The sequence below is a fragment of the Pipra filicauda genome, unplaced genomic scaffold (genome assembly GCF_003945595.2).
Source record: "Pipra filicauda isolate LSUMZ 115617 unplaced genomic scaffold, ASM394559v2 scaffold287_size946512_pilon, whole genome shotgun sequence".
NCBI lineage: Eukaryota > Metazoa > Chordata > Aves > Passeriformes > Pipridae > Pipra > Pipra filicauda.
The window spans coordinates 138,357-159,416 of NW_024104406.1; the positions used below are offsets into that span (position 1 = coordinate 138,357).

General features: G+C 48.2%; 1 protein-coding gene across 5 annotated transcripts in view; it reads right to left on the bottom strand.

Annotated features, from left to right (window-relative positions):
• MYO9A (myosin IXA) overlaps positions 1-21,060 on the bottom strand; it is a 169,347-nt gene that overhangs the window by 104,614 nt on the left and 43,673 nt on the right. For all 5 annotated transcript variants that reach the window (XM_027724157.2, XM_027724137.2, XM_027724165.2 and 2 more), the window contains exon 3: positions 3,649-3,743. In XM_027724157.2, coding sequence (XP_027579958.2) covers positions 3,649-3,743 — 95 coding nt within the window. The remainder of the gene's footprint in view (positions 1-3,648; positions 3,744-21,060) is intronic.

Genomic DNA, 21,060 nt, shown 5'->3' on the forward strand with positions numbered 1-21,060 from the left:
CGTAACCCCAGACAAGGTCGTTTCACCACGTCATATCACGAAGACACAGGGGGGTCTTCGTGACAGTCTGGTATCTCCAGGAGATTCAAGCTCCTTGCAGGGCCTCTGTGCCCTGTCTCTCAGGCTGCCACCGTGGCAGCAGTGCAAGGGGGGGGGAAGCCAAGGTCAACTCCCCCTGCATTCCTCTCGGAGCTCTCTAGCTCCTTTCTACAGTGCATGTCGCACTTCAAGGCTCTTTCAAGTAAGAGTCTATCATCTTCCTCCTTCCAGGAGGTCTCAAAGGAGTTTAGGGGATCTGGTATCAGTCTTACCCCCAAGAACTCTGTAGCTCTCAGCTGCTGGCTCTCCTTTCCTTGACTCTCCTTCCAGGAGTCTTCTCTGTGGTGCTGCATGTTGTTTCTGCTGCTTCTTCAGTTCAGGTCTTATCTCTGGCTCTCTGCCACTGTTTCTCTGGTCAGCGTCGGCTGCTGCTCTGTGCCCATGGAGAAAACATCTCCCGGCATACTACAGGCACCTAGCCCAGCTTTATGCTGTTCCAGGTCCCTGCAGCCCCCAGCCAGGGGCTGGGAGGGGGCCAGAGGCCCCAAGGGGCTCAGAGCCCCTTCCTCGTGGCTCTACAACATGGCCACCTCTTCTACAACTCTTCTTTTCCGGTCTGGTTGTGGTATGTTTACATTTCTGCAGGAGCGCCCATTGGGCAGAACTTCAAAACTTCCAGGGGTTTCCACCCCTTGGGGTCTACCACTTCTCTTAGTCTCTGGGGAAAACAAGGTTCAAACCACTACAGGGGAAGCTGAGAAGAGTTTGTGGATATTCCTCACCAACAGGTAGGGGGGTTTCTTACATCCCCAATTTTTTCCTTCCCAAGCCACACCATGAGTTCACTGCAGGGTCAGGGAACAGAGGAATGAGAAACATATTGGAGCATCCCAGATCCCACTGGTGGGATCCCACTGCACAACAGCTCAGACACTGCTGGACAACAGCCTGCCCCACGTCCATCCCCTTAAAATTCATCCCTTCCCCTGTCAGTCATGATAACCCCCCCAAAAATCACTCTCATGCAACAATTTAGGTGGGAAAGGTCTTCTAGGGGTCATCTGGTCCAAACCAGTTTTTAAATAGAGGGAAATCTGTAAATTTTTAAATTTTATTTTAGATTTTCTATATAATGGATTTTTCAATCTATTTTTTTTGTAGATGCCCCTCCACTGCTGTTTTGGCCAAATGCTCCTTGCTTAGTGCAAAGGTTGTAATGAATCCACGTCCCAAGAACGACATCCATCCCCTCTTGGGACAGGATGGTAAAAAGGAAAAATCAAATTGTGTCTTAAAAAGTTAAAGTCTCCAAATGTTTTCTTTTTGTTTACCATTCTCAACTACATCAGATCGACCTCTAAGAGAGAAAAAAAAAAAAGAGTTCTAAGGGGATGATTTTGTGTAAAATACAGAGAACAGAGAACCTCCTGGGTGACAATACTGAAACCTGAGGATGTTTATATATATGTTTTTATATATATATTTTTAATATATATATTTCATACTCAAATCCCACCATGCCAAACGCCCCAGCCCAGGGTGGGTGAAAGCGCCGGTTCCCTGCTATTTCTGACCTCTGAAGGGAGGAAAATTCTGATCTGGGGGTGCAAATTAGTCTCATCAGCAAAGCAAATGATGTGCAGAACACAGGGTGATAATTGATTTGGGTTGTGCTTAAAATCTGGGCTAACTTTTTAAAAATATCTTCTTTCTATGGAAAAAAAACATGGCCTTGTATGCCAGGAAGAGCTGACATTTTTATTTAAACATGTTTTATTTTTACTGGGAGAGCACTGCAAGCTTAGAGCGGAGCACAGTCACATCACCCCGTGCAACCAAAGGCCAAGACAGCCCATTTTTTAAAAAGGAGAGAAAATTTCCCTTATTTTATGAACTAGAATGTATCCATATAACATTACAGGCACCTTTCTGCCAAATATAAATAGAGGCCACAACCACAGCGCTGCCACATCGTGCCAGGATAACACAGAGTTAAGGCATTTGTTGGATTCCTGTTCCCCTGTGCTCCAGGAGGTATTAAAAATGAGGTTTTAAAAGAACTGTGCAGCAGAATTAAAGAAGGGGGGGGGGGGGAGAAAGAACATCAGATTTGACGTAGGATGCAAAAGCAGCAGGAAGGGACACAGAGAACCCGAGCTCACTGCAAAATTAATGGCAGCTCTCAGTGTGCTGCTGTTCTGCTGGAAAATAACAAAAAAACTGAACAGCAATTCTCTCAAATACCAACAAAGTCCCAGCAAGAGATCTCTGAGCCAGCTGCAGGAATTACACAGCCCCTGGAATGTTGCTTCTACTCTGCATTTCTCCAACTGCATTAATTAACCTGGACAAAAAGCAGAGTTAACAAAGCCCTGCTCATTTAGAGCCAGCTCCAGTCCCTTGGTGATGACCTGTGTTACGGGCTAAAGCCAAAGTCAGGTTTAGGGGGTTCCACCTCCTGCTATGGGGGGGCAGCCACAGCTTCTCTGGGCAACCTGGGCCAGGGCCTCACCACCCTCACAAACAACAATTCCTTCCCACTATCCCATCTAACCCTGCCCTCTGGCAGTTTGAAGCCATTCCCCCTTGGCCTGTCCCTCCAGGCCCTTGTCCCAAGTCCCTCCCTAGTTCTCCTGGAGCCCTTTTAAACACTGGAAGGGGCTCTCAGGTCTCCCTGGAGCTTCTCTTCTCCAGCTGAACACCCCCAGCTCTCCCAGCCTGGCTCCACAGCAGAGGGGCTCCTTGGAGCAGCTCCGTGGCCTCCTCTGGACTGGCTCCAGCAGCTCCATGTCCTTGTGCTGTTGGACCCCAGAGCTGGAGGCAGCTCTGCAGGGGGGTCTCACCTGAGCAGGGCAGAGGGGCAGAATCCTCCCTCCCCTCCTGCCCACACTGTGGGACCAGCCCAGGGCATGGGGAGGTTCTGGGCTTCCAGGGTATGTGGAGCTTCCCATCCAGCACCACCCCAAATCCTTCTCCCCAGGGCTGCTCTCACCTGTCAGCTGCTGAAACAACCTGAGGAGAACGACACTGGAGACAAGTGTCTCCTTGCAATGGCCTGGGAGAATAAAAGAGGCCCTCACTGGTCAAGGGCTGGGTTAAGGAGAGATGTCAGGTTCGAGCCAGAAGCGTGTGGGGATTTAGGCAGCGACAAGAAGAGTTTGGTCCATCACCCCTGTGCCACCATCACACAGCCAGAGGTGAAACCCTCCCCTTGGCTTTCTCCTCCTGAGCTTGAGCCAGGCCGGTCGCTCCACCTCTACTGCGCGTCTGTGCTCCAGCCCCAACCCATCCCAGCTAAAACATTCCCCTTTCCTGCCTTAACTCTTGTCTGAAGAGGAAAACTTGCCTTTCAGCTTCATTATAAATTTGAGCCCATGATTAAGCAGAGCTCCAATGGCTCAGAACCAGCTCAGGTGTGTTCTCACCTCAGCTCGGATACGCCGCCATCTCCCCGGCAGTGGATTTGGATATGCTCAAACCCAGGTATTTGTCTTTGCCTGGCTCTGCTTTGGGAAACACTGGCCAAAAAAGTGAACCTCTTTTCCGTGTACCCCTATCAGAGCTGGTTTGGGTTCGAGCAGATCCAGCACCTCACCCGACTCCACTCACCCTCGCACGGTGCCCGTCTCCTGATAATTCACTTGGATGAACTTCCCAAAGCGACTGGAGTTGTTGTTATGGGCTGTTTTTGCATTTCCAAAAGCCTGTGGAAAGAAGGAGATGCCATCATTATGCTGGGAAAGCCATCACCTTGCCTTATTCCCATGGATCTCACTAACAACTTACTCAGGGGATGTTCCTATCATTTAGAATGAATGGAAAGGAGCTGGGGAAAGTTTGCTGAATGGTTCACAAAATAATCCCACGAGCTCCTGGGGACCATATTCCTTTGCAGTTTTGTATTCATGAAGAGCAGCTAAACACTGGTTAGAAATCAAGCATGGGCTGCACAACAGAGATTTAATATTGGAAGTTATTCCAGGTTGTATTAAAGCTGTGCTTTATTCATGTAAATAAATATAAACCTGCACTGCTCCAACAGGACTCTACATTTTAATGAGCTGGAGGAAGCTGCTTTTTAATTATATATGGAATTAGGGGGAAAAAATGCTTTGAAGGCCACTCAGATGTTAGACAATGTCAGAGACAGCCCCAGCACGACTTGGGGTATTTCAGCATCCCAGACACCCTCGTTTCCATTTGCTGCTCTTGCTTTCCCAAAATCTAAATGCTTTTAAGTCTATTATGCAAAGGTTTTATTCCAACCCTGTGAGGCACCAACTGCACAGAGTCATTCCTTGCCATTTAGGAGAAATCTCTGAACTGAAACTGCTGTTTTCAGTTGTGCCTAAATCACTTTAATAATCATCCGGACCACAGTGACAGGATCTGTCAAGGTACCAGGTCTAATTAATGCTTCATTTATTAAACCAGTTTTCATCCTCACTCACCTCTTCTTCTACGCCAAATTTACTTCAGATAATTATAATTTTAAGATAATTTGCAAGTGTTGCTCATGTATAGACATTTCGTGCTGGGGCTTAACATCAGAGCCCAGCTCCCAGCAGATTTAGTCCCTACTCAGTTATTTATTAGAAAAGATTAAAAGGGCTTTACATCTATAATCTGAAGCTTTTCAAATGACCTTTGCAGATTTAACTCCGCAACCAAAAGCAGAACATAAAGGCCAAACGAGACGAGCCCTTGGCGGAAGGGCACCGGACACCTCCGGTCCCTGCAGGATCCAGGGCTCTTCCCAGGCTGGTTCATCCCACAGTCTGCTTGGATTTCATGATTTAAACACCAAAGGAATAACGAGGTGATTTTCCTCCCCCCCCCATTTGAATCCAGGGATTTGTTTAAACTCAAGCTGTTGCATATGAATTCGCTTTAGTTGCCTAAAACAAGTTCTGGGATGGCCGAAACCTGCCGAGCGAGCAGATTCTGCCGGAGAGACGATTCCAGAGCTCCGGAGGTGATTCCAGAGCCGCAGCTCAGGAACGCTGCCCTGCAGAGGATCCACATCTTTTCAGGCTGCCCCCACTTTTTTCCTCCTTGTCCCCCCCCCCAAAATCCTCCCCACTCGCAGTGGCCCTCCCTTCCCCACCCACCAAGGACACCCACAGCCCCAGTGAAACCCCCAAAACTCTCCCTGAAAATCCAGGCACCCTCTGCCCAAAACAGGCATTTTGGTATTAAAAGATGGGACCTATTTCAGATTTCCAAAGGATTTCCCTGTCCCCCAGGTACTTCAGCAAGCAGAGACACAGCAAGAAGCTTACAAGCAGAATATGTTGAGACTGAAAACACGCAAGAGCAGCACCTGGTACTTCGATATTAGTTTTAAATGATATTAAATTATGAGCATTTCCCTGCAATAGGATCGTCCCTAATCTAAGACAGCATCTTAAGGCAAGGAGATAAATTTTCTATACACTTAATTAACGTTGCTCACCTAATTAACATTGCTCACTCGAGCCAGCAGCAAGATGAACCTGAACAGCCTAAACAGGAGGCAGCACTATTTTATATCATTTAAGAAATTTTCATCTAATTTAATAAAGAATTTAAGCAAAGAACAACATTAAAAGGATTTTCTAGTTCGACTCCCTGTGTTTGTACCTTAAGTAATCGCTCATGGAGAGAAACAAGGGCTATTTATTAGGATTTCTTTGGGAAGAGCCTTGCCCAGGAATAAATCTTTTTTATTCTGTAGCAAGGAGGAGAAATACAGGAGTGGGGAACAGCAAGATTCCTCTTTTTTTTTAGGAGCTTTTTTCAGGATTAACACACCAGACCACATGATGTTTTATAACCCAAATGCCTACAGAAATCATGGCCCATAATATCCCCCTTTCAGGCCTTTTCCTTCAGACTCCGGGTGACTCCTCGGCCCCAGCATGCTGGGAATGGGCCAACGAGGAGCTGAAGAAAGGCCTGGGGTTTGATTTGAGACAACTTAAGACATTTTTGGTTGGTTTCCTCACTGGGTTTCCTCAGCAGGACTGTTGGGCTATAAAAAAAGGGCTGTTAATTCAGTTTATCCATGTCTAATCTCCATAGACCCGACCAGGACACCACGTTCCTCTGCAGGGGGGCAGAATGGAATAGTTCAGCCTCCAAAAAGTTCTAAATGAGTTAAAGCTTGTCTCAAACAAATTCCCTTCTGTTCATACTATTGCCCTTTCCTGAGTCATTGATTCGAAGCTGCTGAGCAGCTCAACGGACACAACTCCCTGACAGCATTCCAGGGATTCTTGGGGAGACCGAAGCTTTTCCTGGCCAGGGCTCAACATTGCACGGGAAACAAAACTCAATACGTTCCTCTGTAGGAGCCCAGCATCCCTCTGGATGCAGTGCTGGGATCCAACAGCTTGGAGAAGGCAGAGGTGCACCAGCTCCATTCCTACAGTACGAGGAGATGCTTGTCATGGATGGCAGGGGAAAAAGGAATTAACAGTTTCCTGGCTAAATGTTCCAAGTTTCTCCTTGGATCTCCAGGATCCCAGAGGCTCCTGGTCTCTTCATTCTGCACTGAATATTGATGCAATCTGGATTAACAGCAGCCCACAGCCAGAATAAGGATTATTGTAATGGCTTTCCTGAAATAAGGTTATTTTCCAAACCCCTGCATCCAGGAAAACACCACGGTGACTTGTTCTTGCATGGCAATAAGATCATAGATTCCCAGGATCACTGAGGTGGGAAAAGACCTCCAAGACCATGCAGTCCACCCTGTGCCCCATCCCCACCTTGTCCCCCAGCCCAGAGCACTCAGTGCCATGTCCAGTCATTCCTTGGGCACCTCCAGGGATCGGGACTCCACCACCTCCCTGGGCAGCCCCTTCCAAAGCCTGACAGCCCTTTCCAGGAAGAAATTCCTCCTGAATTGAACCTCCTGAGCACACATCACCCCGTTTTTATAGAGCCCCATGGCAATACAAACCACCAGTGTGTTTTCCTGCTCCTTTTCCAAATGAAAAGTGGGGCTGAATATTGGGGTGGGGGCAGAGCAGGTGGGAATCCAGGTTCCTCAGGGACAGGAGCACTTGATTTATGAGTAAATTCTTCAGCAGAAGTCCCAGAGATGCCATTTGACATTCCCAAAGTGGCTGCTGGGAAGGCAGGATAAGGGTGGGACCTGCTCCTGCACCTCTAATTGGTGTTATTCTTCTGTTCTACACATAATCCAAACTGAATGTTACTCTTTATAGAATAACAGCAATACTCTCCTATAGAAAACCAACTCCATGGCCCTATGGAATAAAAGCTGCATTCCCCTATGGAATAACAGTGTGAAAGGAGTAGTGGAAATCCAGACCTCTATCAGCACATTCAAGGTCCCCAGCCCTCAGAGGAGCCTCCAGCCCTCACCCTTAGAGGGACAAATAAATACATCATCATGTCTTTGCTATATAGAAATATATTAATAGCCAAGAGGTTTGAAATGGTTCCCCACCGTCTTGGAATAGAAATGGAATTTTTTAGAAAGCCATACCATGAACATCCCAGCAGAAAAGCAAGTCAGCTCCTTAAATCTCAACTATGCCATTGTGGAATAGTTACATTAATAGTTATATTCCATGGTGGGGCACTGAAGGGACTGGGAGCAAGATTCCCTCATGCTCATTAATGCCAGGGATAAGAAATAGGTTAATGTCAGACAAGAGAGTGTTGGAAGACTCGGATTCCCTGGTTCACTGTGAATTTTGGAATTCATGAATTAAATGTATTCATAAAGTATGAATGACTTGTAACTGCATGAGCAAGTTGGGAAGAGCTCAGGGAAAATCTACTGACCATCAAAATACAGGAGGGGCTGGAGAACTCCTGAGGGAGCTGGGGGGGCTCAGCCTGGAGAAAAGGAGGCTCAGGAGGGACCTTCTCGCTCTCTGCAACTCCCTGACAGGAGGGTGGAGCCGGGTGGGGTCAGGCTCTGCTCCCAGGGAACAAGGGACAGGAGGAGAGGAAATGGCCTCAAGTTGAGCCAGGGGAGGTTTAGGATATTAGGAAAAATTTTTTTCATGGAAAGGGTGGTCAGGCATTGGAAGGGCCTACCCAGGGAAGCTGTGGAGTCCCCAGCCCTGGAAGTGTTCCAAAAACAAGTGGGCGTGGCACTTGAGGCCATGGCTTAGTGGTGAACATGGTGGTTGATGATGATCTTAAAGGTCTTCTCCAAGCCTAATGACTCCCTGACTCCATGATGCACATCAGATGTGCATCCCATGCTTCACCTACAGCTCCTGTCGGAGAAACCCAGCGTGTGTGTCCACAAACAGCAGTGGTTTCAAACATTCCCTGTTATTTCTTTCCATATCTGAGGGCTGTTTATCCCAATGTTCTGAACGTTATTCTTGAAAAACATGCTAATTCATAGACCCCTTCATTCCAAAAGACAAAAAACCACAGGTTAAAAAAAGACCACACTGGAATTTCTGAATTTTAAGGTCTCTTTTTATGTGTCTGGGGCATTCACAAGTTATTCTCTGTAACCCCAAATCCCTTCCTGCATCCTGAAACACAAACACCTGGACGATAAAGATCATTTTCCCTCGTTGTCATTCCACCTGCAGCCAAGCTCCCAGCACTCTCCTTGCCCCGTTCTATTGCTTTTTAACAGAAATATACTGAATTATGGCCAGGACACAAACTGCACGTAGACTCCTTGAGTCAGAGCCTCACTAAATCCCTTGCAATTATTGCTCCTGCCCCGGGAAGTGCTTTTAAATCTTCAGCTCAGTGCCTGATAAACCCTCCCAGCCCAAACTGCTCTGGTAAAACGACACCACTTTGACGCATCTCCCAACTTTCTGTTCCCCTGAGGAGCCACCTCTCCCCAGCAGAGACCACGACGCCTAAAGAAGCACCAAATCGGAAAAGTACGAGTGACAACTCGAATTCCTGCAAAGGCAAAGGGCTCTGACGGGAATCCTTCAGGCCGTGGTTCGACACGGCCCAACGGCAGCACTGAAAATGTAATTCAGAGCAATCGAACAGGAGCCTGAGTGCTGACACCTCGGTGTGGAGCTCTCTCGGCTGTGGCTTCGTGTCCCACGCTGGCCCAGGGACCCAGCGCTGCTTTTGTGGGCAAAAGCACAAACCACAAATTATTTATAGTGTTTGTGCTGCGACGCCTGAGCAGAGCCCTCCCCCTCGACAAGTGACCAGAGCCCTGAAACTGCCACACGCTGACCTTTCAAACCCTCTCAGCGTTTCTGTCACAGGGTTATTTTCTCCCCCACCCACTGCGGCACAATTGCAGAGCAAACAGCAATTTTCCATCTCACAGAATCGCAGAACCACAGCACAGTTTGAGCTGGAAGGGACCTTAAAGCTCAACCAGTTCCCCCCTTGCTGTGGGCAGAGACACCTTCCACTATTCCAGGTTGCTCCAAGCCCCATCCAGCCTGGTCTTGGACACTTGCAGGGATCCAGGGGCAGCCACAGCTTCTCTGGACAACCTGGGCCAGGGCCTCACCACCCTTACAGGGAAGAATTCCTTCCCAACATCCCATCTAACCCTGCCCTCCAACAGTAGGAAGCCATTCCCCCTTGGCCTGTCCCTCCAGGCCCTTGTCCCAAGTCCCTCTCCAGCTCTCTTGGAGCCCCTTCAGGCACTGGAAGGGGCCCTGGAGCTTCTCTTCTCCAGTTGAACACATCCAGCTCTCCCAGCCTGGCTCCAGAGCAGAGGGGCTCCAGAGCTCGGAGCAGCTCCATGTCCTCCTCTGGACCCTTGAACCACAAAGGCTGACAAACCAGCTTCAACTCAAGGTCTATAATGACAAAATACTTTTGTTGTTGTTGTTTAAAAATTAATAATGCCACCAACATTTTAGAGAACACTTGGCTGTGGCCATGAGAAGTCTGTGAGGGGTAGGCAGGAGTTTGAAAAAAACCTACAAGTGCACATATAGATCTAAAATCTCCCTGTCCCTCACACGTATCAGGGTTTATATCCACATTTTAAGGTATTCCTCCTCAGTGCACCCCCCTAATTTAGTTGATAACCCCCATGGAATCTGCTGGTTGGCAGCAACTACAGCACATGGAAGGTTGTGGGAAATAAATGAACTCAGTATTTTTAAAAGAATTTGCAAAGTTCCACAAGAAATGAGATGATGGTGATAATAACAAAACAATAATAGACCTATAGGTTCCTGCCTTGCAACACAAGCCTCGGCAGAACTTAGAAACCCTCAAACCTCCACAAGCCCTGCACAGGCAGCTCTTCAAACTGTGGATTTGATCCATGGGGGGAATCCCAACTCCCCATCGAGTCAAGAAACAGCTCCTGCTCTGAGCCCACCTGACCTGCTTTGAGCACAGATGGCCCAATGTCCTCTGGAGGCCCCTGCCCACCTCAATTATCCTCCAGTTTTCATGTTTTTAGGAATCTCCTCACTATTCTGGTGCAGACAGAGCAGGGACATGGGAGTCACATCTCCACACACTGCCTAGAAGAGAATCCAACCCTACACCAGTCAGAACATCCCTTTGGTGCTGTTTGCTTTCTGTGGTGCCTCCCTGAAACTTGGCTTATGAGCTTCTCAAAAATCAGCGATGCCATTTTTCAAGCTGGTGCAGCAACCAAAAGACACACCTCTGTCCTCTCCCTGCTCTTCATTCCTCACTAAAGAACCTTTCTACGTGACCTACAAACACTTCAGATGGGAAAAGGCCAGAGGATAAAGGCATCTGGGAAGTGCTGATGAGACCTCTCCTCACCCCCTGCCCGTGTGGAGCACATGGAGAACAGATCCATATGGACAGGCTTCCAAAGATTCCCTGAAGGGCCAAACCCATATTCAAGGGGCCTCCCTGCTCCAACCCAACCTCCCACTTGTTCCATTTAGGAAGGCTAAAACACTCTCCACCCCACCACTGACACTCTCAGTCAACGACGGCGCAGCCACCACTACACAGAACTGAACTTGGTGGGATTCTCCCAATAAAAGCACAGCAAATCCCTCATTCTGAGTTACTGTCACTGAACAACAGCCAAGTGAGTCCTACCCATGAACAGCCAAACCCTCTTGTAATTAAACTGATGGATAAAACACAACTCCCATGATGCACAGGAGGAAACGGTGCTTTTAACTTTTTTTTTCTCCTTGCAGACAGTTTATGCCAACTGAAACTGTCCTGTCACTGGAAAACACTTGCACTGACCCTACCTGGGATGAAAACAGACTATCCAAGGGCAGCATATCCACCCTCTGCAGAATCAAGTCACCATCACAGAATCATGGAATATCCTGAGCTGGAAGGGATCCATAAGGCTCGAGTCCAGCTCCTGGCCCTGCACAGACACCCCAACAATCCCACCCAGTGCCTGAGAGTGTTGTCCAAACACTCCTTGAGATCTGGCAGCCTTGGGGCTGTGCCCACGGCCCTGGGGAGCCTGTTCAGTGCCAACCACCCTCTGGGGGAAGAACCTTTCCCTGATATCCACCCCAAATGCCCTGACACAGCTCCAGCCGCTCCCTCAGGTCCTGTCACCGCTCACACAGAGCTCAGTGCCTGACACAATTAACCAACAATTTTTTGCAGCAATTAGGCTTCAAATTAAGGCTCAGTTATGAGTTTGTGCATGTAGAGTTCCCACTCCCAATACAAATATGGAAGAGAAGGACTTTTCACGGGAGAGCAGCACTTGGAGAAAGTTTAGGGGCCAGTTTAGTTGACTACAAGAAGTGCCAGTGTAATGGAAATCTCCAGAGCAACATTCCGGGGTGAGATACCTGAGATAAAGTTTTATAAACGTCACTACAACACCCCCCTGTTTGGGAGATTTAAAGCTCTGCTCTATCAACTATGTAAGAACCAGGATTTGGTGTCTGCATTCCTGGCAAATGCTTCAATGTTGGCAGAATATTCCCCTTTTTCCCATATTTAAGCACAGGATCAAACCATCGCAGCTTCTTCCTTTTAAGTGTTGCTTTGGGAAAAAAAAAAAAAAAAAGGAATTGCCACGAAACCACAATTCAAGAAAATAAAACCCCAAAACCAAGCCAAGGCCTCCGACCTAAGTCCTCTTCCCGAACAGGGACAGTTTTCCTACGTAAGTGCCATGCTGGGAAGAAAAGCCCGGCTGAGCTGGCAGATGGTCATGATCCAACACCGGCACGGATGGATCCTGGAGGCAGGGGCTGCCAAATCCATCGGGTCTGGCTGACATTCCTGCTCCTCTGCTCCTCGTTAATGTTTTTGTGCACGGGGTGGATGGCCCTGGGAAGAGCAGCCAAACGCTCGTGTTTTCCAGCGAACTCGCACACAGCGGTTGGGTGGAAAAAATCTTCATCCCGGCTTGAGCTTGGGATTTAGAGGAGTATCCCAGGATGAAGGTGGGAAGCTCGGTGTTACTGCAGAGACCACTCCACCTCCCAACAGTTACAGTCTGCAGCCAAAGAACAAACTTTGCTCCATCAGGCACAGACAGCAAGTGTCCAACAGGTCACGGGACGGAGCAAAATCTCCTTAGTTGGTGCTTCAAGGGATTTTTTTGTACGACAGAGATACAATCCCAGAGCAATCAAATGGCTTGGAAACAAGTCATGGCTTAAGCAGGAGAATTTCCACTCCCCCAGTAGGCAATACAAGTACCACAGACAAGCACTGCAGCAGGAACAAAGCACCAACTGATCAAAACTCATTAATAGATACATTTCAAGAGACGGTCAAACAGGTTATGACCTACATCATATTAGACTGTGTATTACTACAGCAAGTCATGCCATGAGTTCCTCACCTTCCATAATGTCCTTATGCAGAGCTGGATTCAGCACAGTCACTCAAACTTCACTGTAATTGCTTGAAATGACCCCGATGCTCCGAGGGCTGGAGCCCCTCCGCTCTGGAGAGGGGGGTGGGAGAGCTGGGAGAGCTCAGCTGGAGAAGAGAAGTTCCAGGGAGACCTGAGAGCCCCTTCCAGTGCCTAAGGGGGCTCCAAGAGAGCTGGAGAGGGACTTGGGACAAGGGCCTGGAGGGCCAGGCTGAGGGGGAATGGCTTCCCACTGTTGGAGGGCAGGGTTAGATGGGATGTTGGGAAGGAATTCTTCCCTGTAAGGGTGCTGAGGCCCTGGCCCAGGTTGGCCAGAGAAGCTGTGGCTGCCCCTGGATCCCTGTAAGTGTCCAAGGCCAGGCTGGATGGGGCTTGGAGCAACCTGGGATAGTGGAAGGTGTCCCTGCCCTTGGCAGAGGGTGGAACTTGAATGAGCTCTAAGGTCTCTTCCAACCAAAGCAGTCTGGAATTCCATGATAATGCATTCTTTGAGAGATGACAACATCTGCAGCACCACATTTGCCTTTTTTTTTCTCCTCACAGTCTCCAAAGCTGTTGACCACTCGTGTCTCACCTGCCCTGAAGCCCCTGGTAAAGAAAACACGACTTTTCCATTTCCAAAACCAGACAAACATCCACATGTTTCAGTGCTCTGCAGAACACGGGAGTAAATTCCTGTCTTCAGAGCATCTCCCCTCGATTTTAGCTCATCCAGCACGGAAGCTGTACAGAGTCACTCCTCACCCAGGGCTTCACATGTTCCCCAGAGGAACATGGATTGGGGGCTTTTTGGCCAGGAGCACATTGCCTTGGGAACACTGATGTTCCCAATGACACAACACACTAATCAGCACTACTGTTGAAGACATAACTTCCTTACACAAAAGCATCCCTGCAGGAAGTGACATTCTCTTAGGAGAACAAGCACTTATCGCCGCTGTTGCTCCCTGACAGCTCTCGTGGCACTCGGAGGCTCCTGCTGGAGCTGTGACTCCCTGATTTTAGAGCTGGTGATGACAGGTTGGCATCACTTGAGCTGCAGCTCTTGCTGCCACACTGCTGCTTCAGGGGGTGGAGCTGTGGACCCTCAGCCTGAGGGCAGATGAGAAACAACCCAGAATCCCAGAACATTCTGAACTGGAAGGGACCCACAAGGATCATCGAGTCCAGCTCATAGTGAACGGCCCATACAGGGATCAAACCCTCAACCTGGGTGTTATCAGCACCACACTCTGACCAACTGAGCCCCCATCAAAGCCTGGGGAGCTCTTGTGGAAGAGGAGCATCTCCAACACATCATCATCTCACCACCTGAACCAGGAGGCCCTGCCCAGATAGAAGTGAAACATCGCTCGTTGGCAAGAGACTCCCTCGACAGGCATCTTCACCAGCTTCCACCCCCTTCTCACCAACCATCACCCTCTAATCCAGGGAGAGGGATCTGGGCTTGCCCACTCTCCAGCCCCCAGAGGAGGCCTCTCAAGGTCCCTTCAAAACTGTAGGGTTTTTTTTCCTTTTTTTTTTTGAATATAATGATTCGACGTGGGGCCATAAATGTTTGGAAAAGAAGTTTCAACTTCCTACTGCATTCTTGGATAGCCCAAAAAATGCTCATAAAAAAAAAAAAAAAAGAAAGAAGCATTCACTGCTTGCTCTGGTCTTGATCCAAGTTTTCCTGCAGTTTGTCACCAAAATTAATGCCACAAACCGAAAGGCAGGAGAAAGTGTCCCTCCTGTAACGCCTCCCCATCTGGAACCTCTTAGCAGAGGCTCGGAGCCCTGATGTATATTTGACACACAGAGTTTTTCCTGCTTTTCCCAGGAGAAATATGTGTAATGAAGAAAAACAAAAACACGTTAGCAGCAACCAAAACATACCACTGAAACCCGAGCCCCGCCTTGGCTCCTGCCCTGCTCTCCTTCCTCTCAGACCTCAGCCACTTTCTGCTGCTTACGGCCAAAAAACAACACCCAGCCGCCCTCCCCTCCAAAAAATAAAACCCAATAAAATCGGAGCTCTGCCCCTAAATCAACACAAGCAGACCCACGTTTGTTTTCTGCCACGTAAAATATGGCACGAAGGAGGACGAGGTTAAACGGGAATACACACGTCTCCAGCCCTTCCCTGCTTTTCTGGGGGATTATATAAATAATCTGCAACTCTTCTTGACGCAATTCCAGAATTTCAAGCGCTGTTGAGCAGCAGCATCAAGTTTCTGTGCCTCATCCACAGTTCAGAGGACTCACTCACACTGCGGCAGCGCTGCCGGGTTCATGTTTTCCGGCAGTGCAACATTCCAGTAGCCGTAGGCAGCTTCGGATGTCCAAAGGATCCCTAAAAACACCTTTTCCCCCTATTTGCACGCTTAAAAATGCTTATTAGGAAGTATTGGGATCACAGAATCCCAGGATCATTGAGGTGGGAAAAACGCTCCAAGGTCACCGAGTCCACCCTGTGCCCAATCCCCCCCTCGTCCCCCAGCCCAGAGCACTCAGTGCCATGTCCAATCATTCCTTGGACACCTCCAGGGCTGGGGACTCCACCACCTCCCTGGGCAGCCCCTTGCAGTGCCTGACCACCCTTTCCAGGAAGAAATTCCTCCTGATGTCCAACCTGAACCTCCCCTGGCACAGCCTGAGGCTGTTTCCTCTCATCCCCTGTTCCCTGGGAGCAGAGCCCAACCCTCTCCCCCGGCTCCCCCCTCCTGTCAGGGAGTTGCAGAGATTGAGAAGGTCCCCCCTGAGCCTCCTTTTCTCCAGGTTGGGTCCCCCCAGCTCCCTCAGCTGCTCCTCACACGACTGACTTTCCACAACACCTGCAGGAGACAGACTAATGTGGAGCACTGAAAAAATTATTATCTTATTCGATCATAATAAATCTCATTGAAAAAACTTAATTCTCTTATCAGGGCCCAGAATATTTGATAAGTGCCAGGAAAAAGAACAGCTGACACTGGTTATTTTTAGGGAGCAAAAAGTCTCAAAAATCAACATTTTCCTATCAGGTATTTCTCTTAGGAGAGGATGCAAGTGATTAAAGTCTATTTTCAGTAAAAGAGGACAATCCCACAGGTCCCACCTGTCACCTTCCCAGAGGGATTCAGTGTGGGTTTCCTTGGGGTCATGATGGAGACTAAACTCTAAACTGGCACAGGTTACTCAGCTGGGGGTAAATCTGACACCAGAGAAAGGAGCAGCTGCAGCAGGAACAGCCGATGCCCCGCGGCACGAGACGGGCACAGCCCTGGAATTCCGCCTGTCAGGAGAGAGGGCTCCGGGCAGGGAAGGAGCTTTCACTTCCAGGGCCACCCTGCCAAAACCACCTCTTTAGCTTTGTGCAATGTTCTTCTCTACTGCCAAGGCCGGGATTTCTGAGAACAGCTTTGGGTTCCTAAAGGCAAGAAAATCCACCAGAGAAAGAAAGCCCTGAATTAATGAAATGAAGGGAAACGTGGGGAGATTTTATATTCCAAGTTTCTACGCCGCAGAAAACACTGCCAAAGCCAACACAGGGATATTTCTGTCATCCACCTTTTCCCAGGCTGGCTTTGTAAAACGCCAAGTGGTTGCGATGGTGTGTTGGGAACATCTTCTCCAGCTTTTTGGAAAGGGCAGGAGTCCAACCAAGCCATCTGTTGGTGTGCCAGCACGGACGTGTTTGCGTTCCAAGGATGCAGAGCCCTCCCTGCTCCTTCTCCCTGCATGAAGATGAGCAGCAGCTCTTCATCATCCACCTTGGCCAAGCAAGAGAGATCATGAAGTGGGGACTGGAAAGCCCCTTGGTTCAATCCCAGGGGTTCCCATGCAGATATTAAGAAATGCAGTTTGAGGTTGTATCTTCCATTAAGGTGCAGGATTTTTTAACAACACTTCAAGTGTTAATTTGTGCAGTCGCCATGCACATCCCATATCTCTGCAAGGCTTCAAGGAGCAAAGGGTCTGCCCAAACCCCCCACTTGGCATTGATTGACCCCAAATGGAGCAAAGCAGAGGAAGGAATGCAGGCCCAATTCTTAGAGCAGGATCTGAGCTCCACTCCACCTCCTCCTGGGATCTCCCCCCACCAGCTGCAATATGTCTTCCAAATTTCACGGCACTGACCCTGAGGTGCTCCCAGATGTGAGGAGAGCAGGGAAGGGAAGCAGAAGGAAGATTCCGTGTCACTGAGGACACCTAAGAACAAATTAACCCTCCAAAGGCATTTAACAGCATTTAACTTTGCCGCCTCTTTAGGCTTGGTGCACAATATTTCGGGGAATATTGTTTCAAACCTTGCTGCTCTCCCGAAGAACACAGGACAATGTATGTGCAGCAACACAGTTCAAGTGCAAGATACTCCACAGAAGAGGTGTGATGGAGGGAGAGCCAGGAGCTGCTCCCAGCTGGCAGGCACTGCTCCATTGGCTGCACTGGGAGCTGTGCAGGAGTTTCTGCTGCGACACTCGGCACAGTGACAGGGGAGAAATGCAGCAGATCCACTTGGAAAATTCCCAGGGGCATTGCCTGCCTGAGCAAAGGCAAACCAGGCTTCGTTATCCAATTAATTTCAAAGCTTTGTGAGAGTACACGCTCCTTAAATTCCCTCTCCTCTGTTTCCCTGAAACGGTGCTTTCCACTCCACAGATATTCACAGAATCACATCTAGTATATTATACCAGCTTTTCTGTTCCCTCACCCCCACCCAGCCTGGCAAACCCTCCCTGACCACACTCAGCCGACATGTTCCCTCTCCATCCTGGAGTAATTAAACAAAGGGTTTACAACTCCCCTCGTAGAAACCCGAAAGCTTTACAACAGTAAAATCCAGACCAGCATTTCTTCATTCAGCCTTTGAACAATCACCACAGCCTGTTCAAGCCTTTTGGTAACTCTTCTGTAACTAAATATACAGCACATAAACTATAATCACGAGCTGTTGTCGATATCAAAGGAGCTGCGATGGGACACAGAGGGAGGTGGGAAATTTTGTAGCCAAATGTAACAGTATCTTTAACCAGCCCAACCGGAATAGCTGGAAAACCCAGCCAGGATTTGAGTACAACTCCTCTGCCAGGCTGAGACAATCTCAAGGACAAATTCACAGCGTGTTTTCTGAATTTAGGAAGAGATTCATCAGTTGAACCCAACGGGAGAAAAGGATCTTTAAGCAGAGGAGCCCGGGGACGTGAAAAGGAAGGGGAAAAACAAGCACTCCCTGTGCTGAGCAGTGATCCATAATTTATAGCAGAAATAAAACCACATTCCCAGCTATTATTGGGAAGCGAGCGGTGACCTGACACACAGCAGCACATCAGAGTGAAGAGGGGGTCAGCACTAATGACACTTGGTTTGTAGAAACGAACTGAGAACCAGCAATTATTCGCAAGGAAAGGAGCTGTTGGCGCTCTGGCACTTGCTCCGGGATGGAGGATGGAACACCGGAGCACCCCCGCCTGCGGGACCGAGGGCAGAACCACGCCCAAAGGCACAACTCCAGCTCTCCAGTCATGACAAACATCAGCCTTGACTGACACAGAGCTTCCTGAGGATCCATGAGACTGCACAACGACTGAGCCAACAGGGAATTTTTGTGTTCTCGATAAAGAACAAATTCACATCCAAACCCACAGTTTTGATGCCTTGGATCTCCCTTCACGAGGCAGAGCTACAGAGATCATGGTTTCCATGATTTTAATCCAACTCATCGAGCATGTTTGTGTGGAGGAATCAGACTGGGAGGTGTCTGAGATCCAGATCTCACTTTCTCCATTAACCACTTCCAAAGCCTTTATTCCACACGTGGAGCTATAAAGTCCCTGCTGTCAGACAACAATCTCATCATACACCATCCAAACCTGAGGCTGCTGAGAACACCAAGGACACCATCGCTCCAGTGGTCATTGCAGAGTCTAAATATCTCCACAAATATCACCTGGAGGGATTTGGAAAGATTTTATGGGGATAGGGCTGAAAGATCCCTCCCTTAAACAATAAAGTACCCATCACCCTGAAAGTGGGGTTGAAGGAAGGGGCCCAGCCACTCTGGTTGCCTTTGGGATGATGTGAATTTATTATTTAAACCTTCTTATGATTCTGTTTCCTTTTTGCACTACAAAACACAGGCAGGATGTAGCAGGAATTGCTGGAGTGCATCTGTTTATCCCAGTGGGAAAGATGGGGATGCTGCTCCTGCTGCCTCACTCACAGCAGCTTTATAACCCCCCCAAAAAAACCCATCAGTGGGAGCTAAGGAGAGGTTTGTTTGCCTCTTTAAAGCGAAGGTATTAAATGTATTTCTTCACTGACCCTAATGAGCAAGTGAAACACTCCATTCAAAAATGAAACTCGTGTGCAAACAGCATTTCTCCTCCAGACAGCTCTGCCTGCAGCTCAGGAGGGTGGCAAAGGAAACCAAACCACTGACAAAAAGGAAACCACAGAAAGAAACCTTTCTTTCTCTTGCTGAGCCTCATCCTCTTGTTTAGAACTCCCGAGGAAAACAGCAGCACGATTGTCCTACCTCGTGCTGGCCAGATTTCAGCAGGAAGGCTTCGGTCACCCGGCTCCGGCATCCAATTCCCGAGGCCTTGCCCCGCTCATCTCTCCTTTTCACTGCTCCTGCTCCCCTTGGATGACATCCAGGACCAGGGAAGCTACTGAAAACTCTCCAGGCTAAAGTTACTGTAAGAATTAAAACCCAGGTGGGAATTGAAAGAAGGCAGGGGAAAAAAAAAATCCCACAATATCGGGGACTGTACAAAAAAAGAGGGGGGAAAAAAAGGAGGGAATTGGTGCTAATGGGCTCCAAAATCAAAGTTTGACAACAAGTGACCAACATCACTTTAAGAGGTTCCCACCTATACTCTGCTGCTCCCTGGGATGCAGCACAGATACATGGGGGATCCTACTCCCAACAGGATCAAGATCCTGAGCCAGCCTAAAAACATATTACTGCATTTGCAATTCTTCCAGTGCCACTTTAGAAAACAAACACATCAAAGATAACTCAGGTGACAGGTAGAAAGAGGTGGGGAAATATCCCCATGGAATTATCCACACAGTTAGGTCCTGACTCACAGAATTTCACCTTTCTCATTCTCTTTACCCCAGCCCTGGCACTGCCCCAGCAAGATGCACAAAATTAAACCGAGTTAATTCAATGGCAAGGAAGAAAATAGGAGCAAAAAATAAACCACCACAACTTCTCCTGAAGACTCTCTGAGCAGTGGAAGTGCCCTGCCCCAATGGAATCCTGGGCCGGAGGAACTGGGCTCCTAAGAAATTCAAGTGTGGATCTGGCAATGGGAGGATGGAGTAAAATCAACTGTGGTTTGAATCAAGTCAAACAAATGGGAATCCTCCCAAGACGACCCATTCCTTGGTTCCATGAAACAGTGTCTTCTTTCAAAGCATAAACTTAATAAATCCTCAAAGCAAGAACTCAAACCTATTCTACTTTTTACTTAACAGTAAGTCCAAACCTATTTTTCTTTTTGAATTTCCAGTTGAAAGCTCGAACCTTAATTAAACTCTTTGGAAAAATTAGTGGTGAAGATCTTACGACGTGATAACTGTAAAGCAATTTAAAAATTACAACCATTAAATCAAAACACAAACTTAGGGTTCCTTCAATATTTGCTTTTGTGCCTTAAGCCAGGAGGTGAGATGTCCTAGTTATTCCAAAAGCTCCTCCCAGCTCCATTTCTCCCGCCGAACAGACGCAACTGATACATAAAAGCAGAAATATTTTGCTTACTCGTAATTGTGTCTTAATGAAGCTTTCACAGCACCAAAACCCCACTGAGGGCAGCCCATCTAACAGCCCACGAGGGTTTTGCAGCCTAAATGGAAAGCAAAAAGCCTGAGTGTTCCTGGAGGTCCCGCTGCTGGGGCTGATGCCGCGGGAGCCTCGCCGAGAGCTCACAGACGTCTTTAAAAGCCCCGCGATCAATAAAGTGCAATTAAAAAACTTAGTCAAGGGGGGGCTGCTAATGTGGGGGTGATTAGGCAGGCGCTGAGCCACGCTAGGCTAAGCTTTAAAATCAGCCCCAGTGACAACCTTATTCAGATTTAGAGGTGCAGATATAAAGAGAATAAGGTATTTTTATTTAATATTTCTATATCTTGCATATATATTGCTTTGATGTTTGTATATCTCATATGTTACACAGCGAGGTTTTTAATTAATCTGGTTCCTATTTATATTACTTATTTATTTGCTTTCAATATTTCCAGTAGTTGGCAGTTTAGGAAACCCGTGT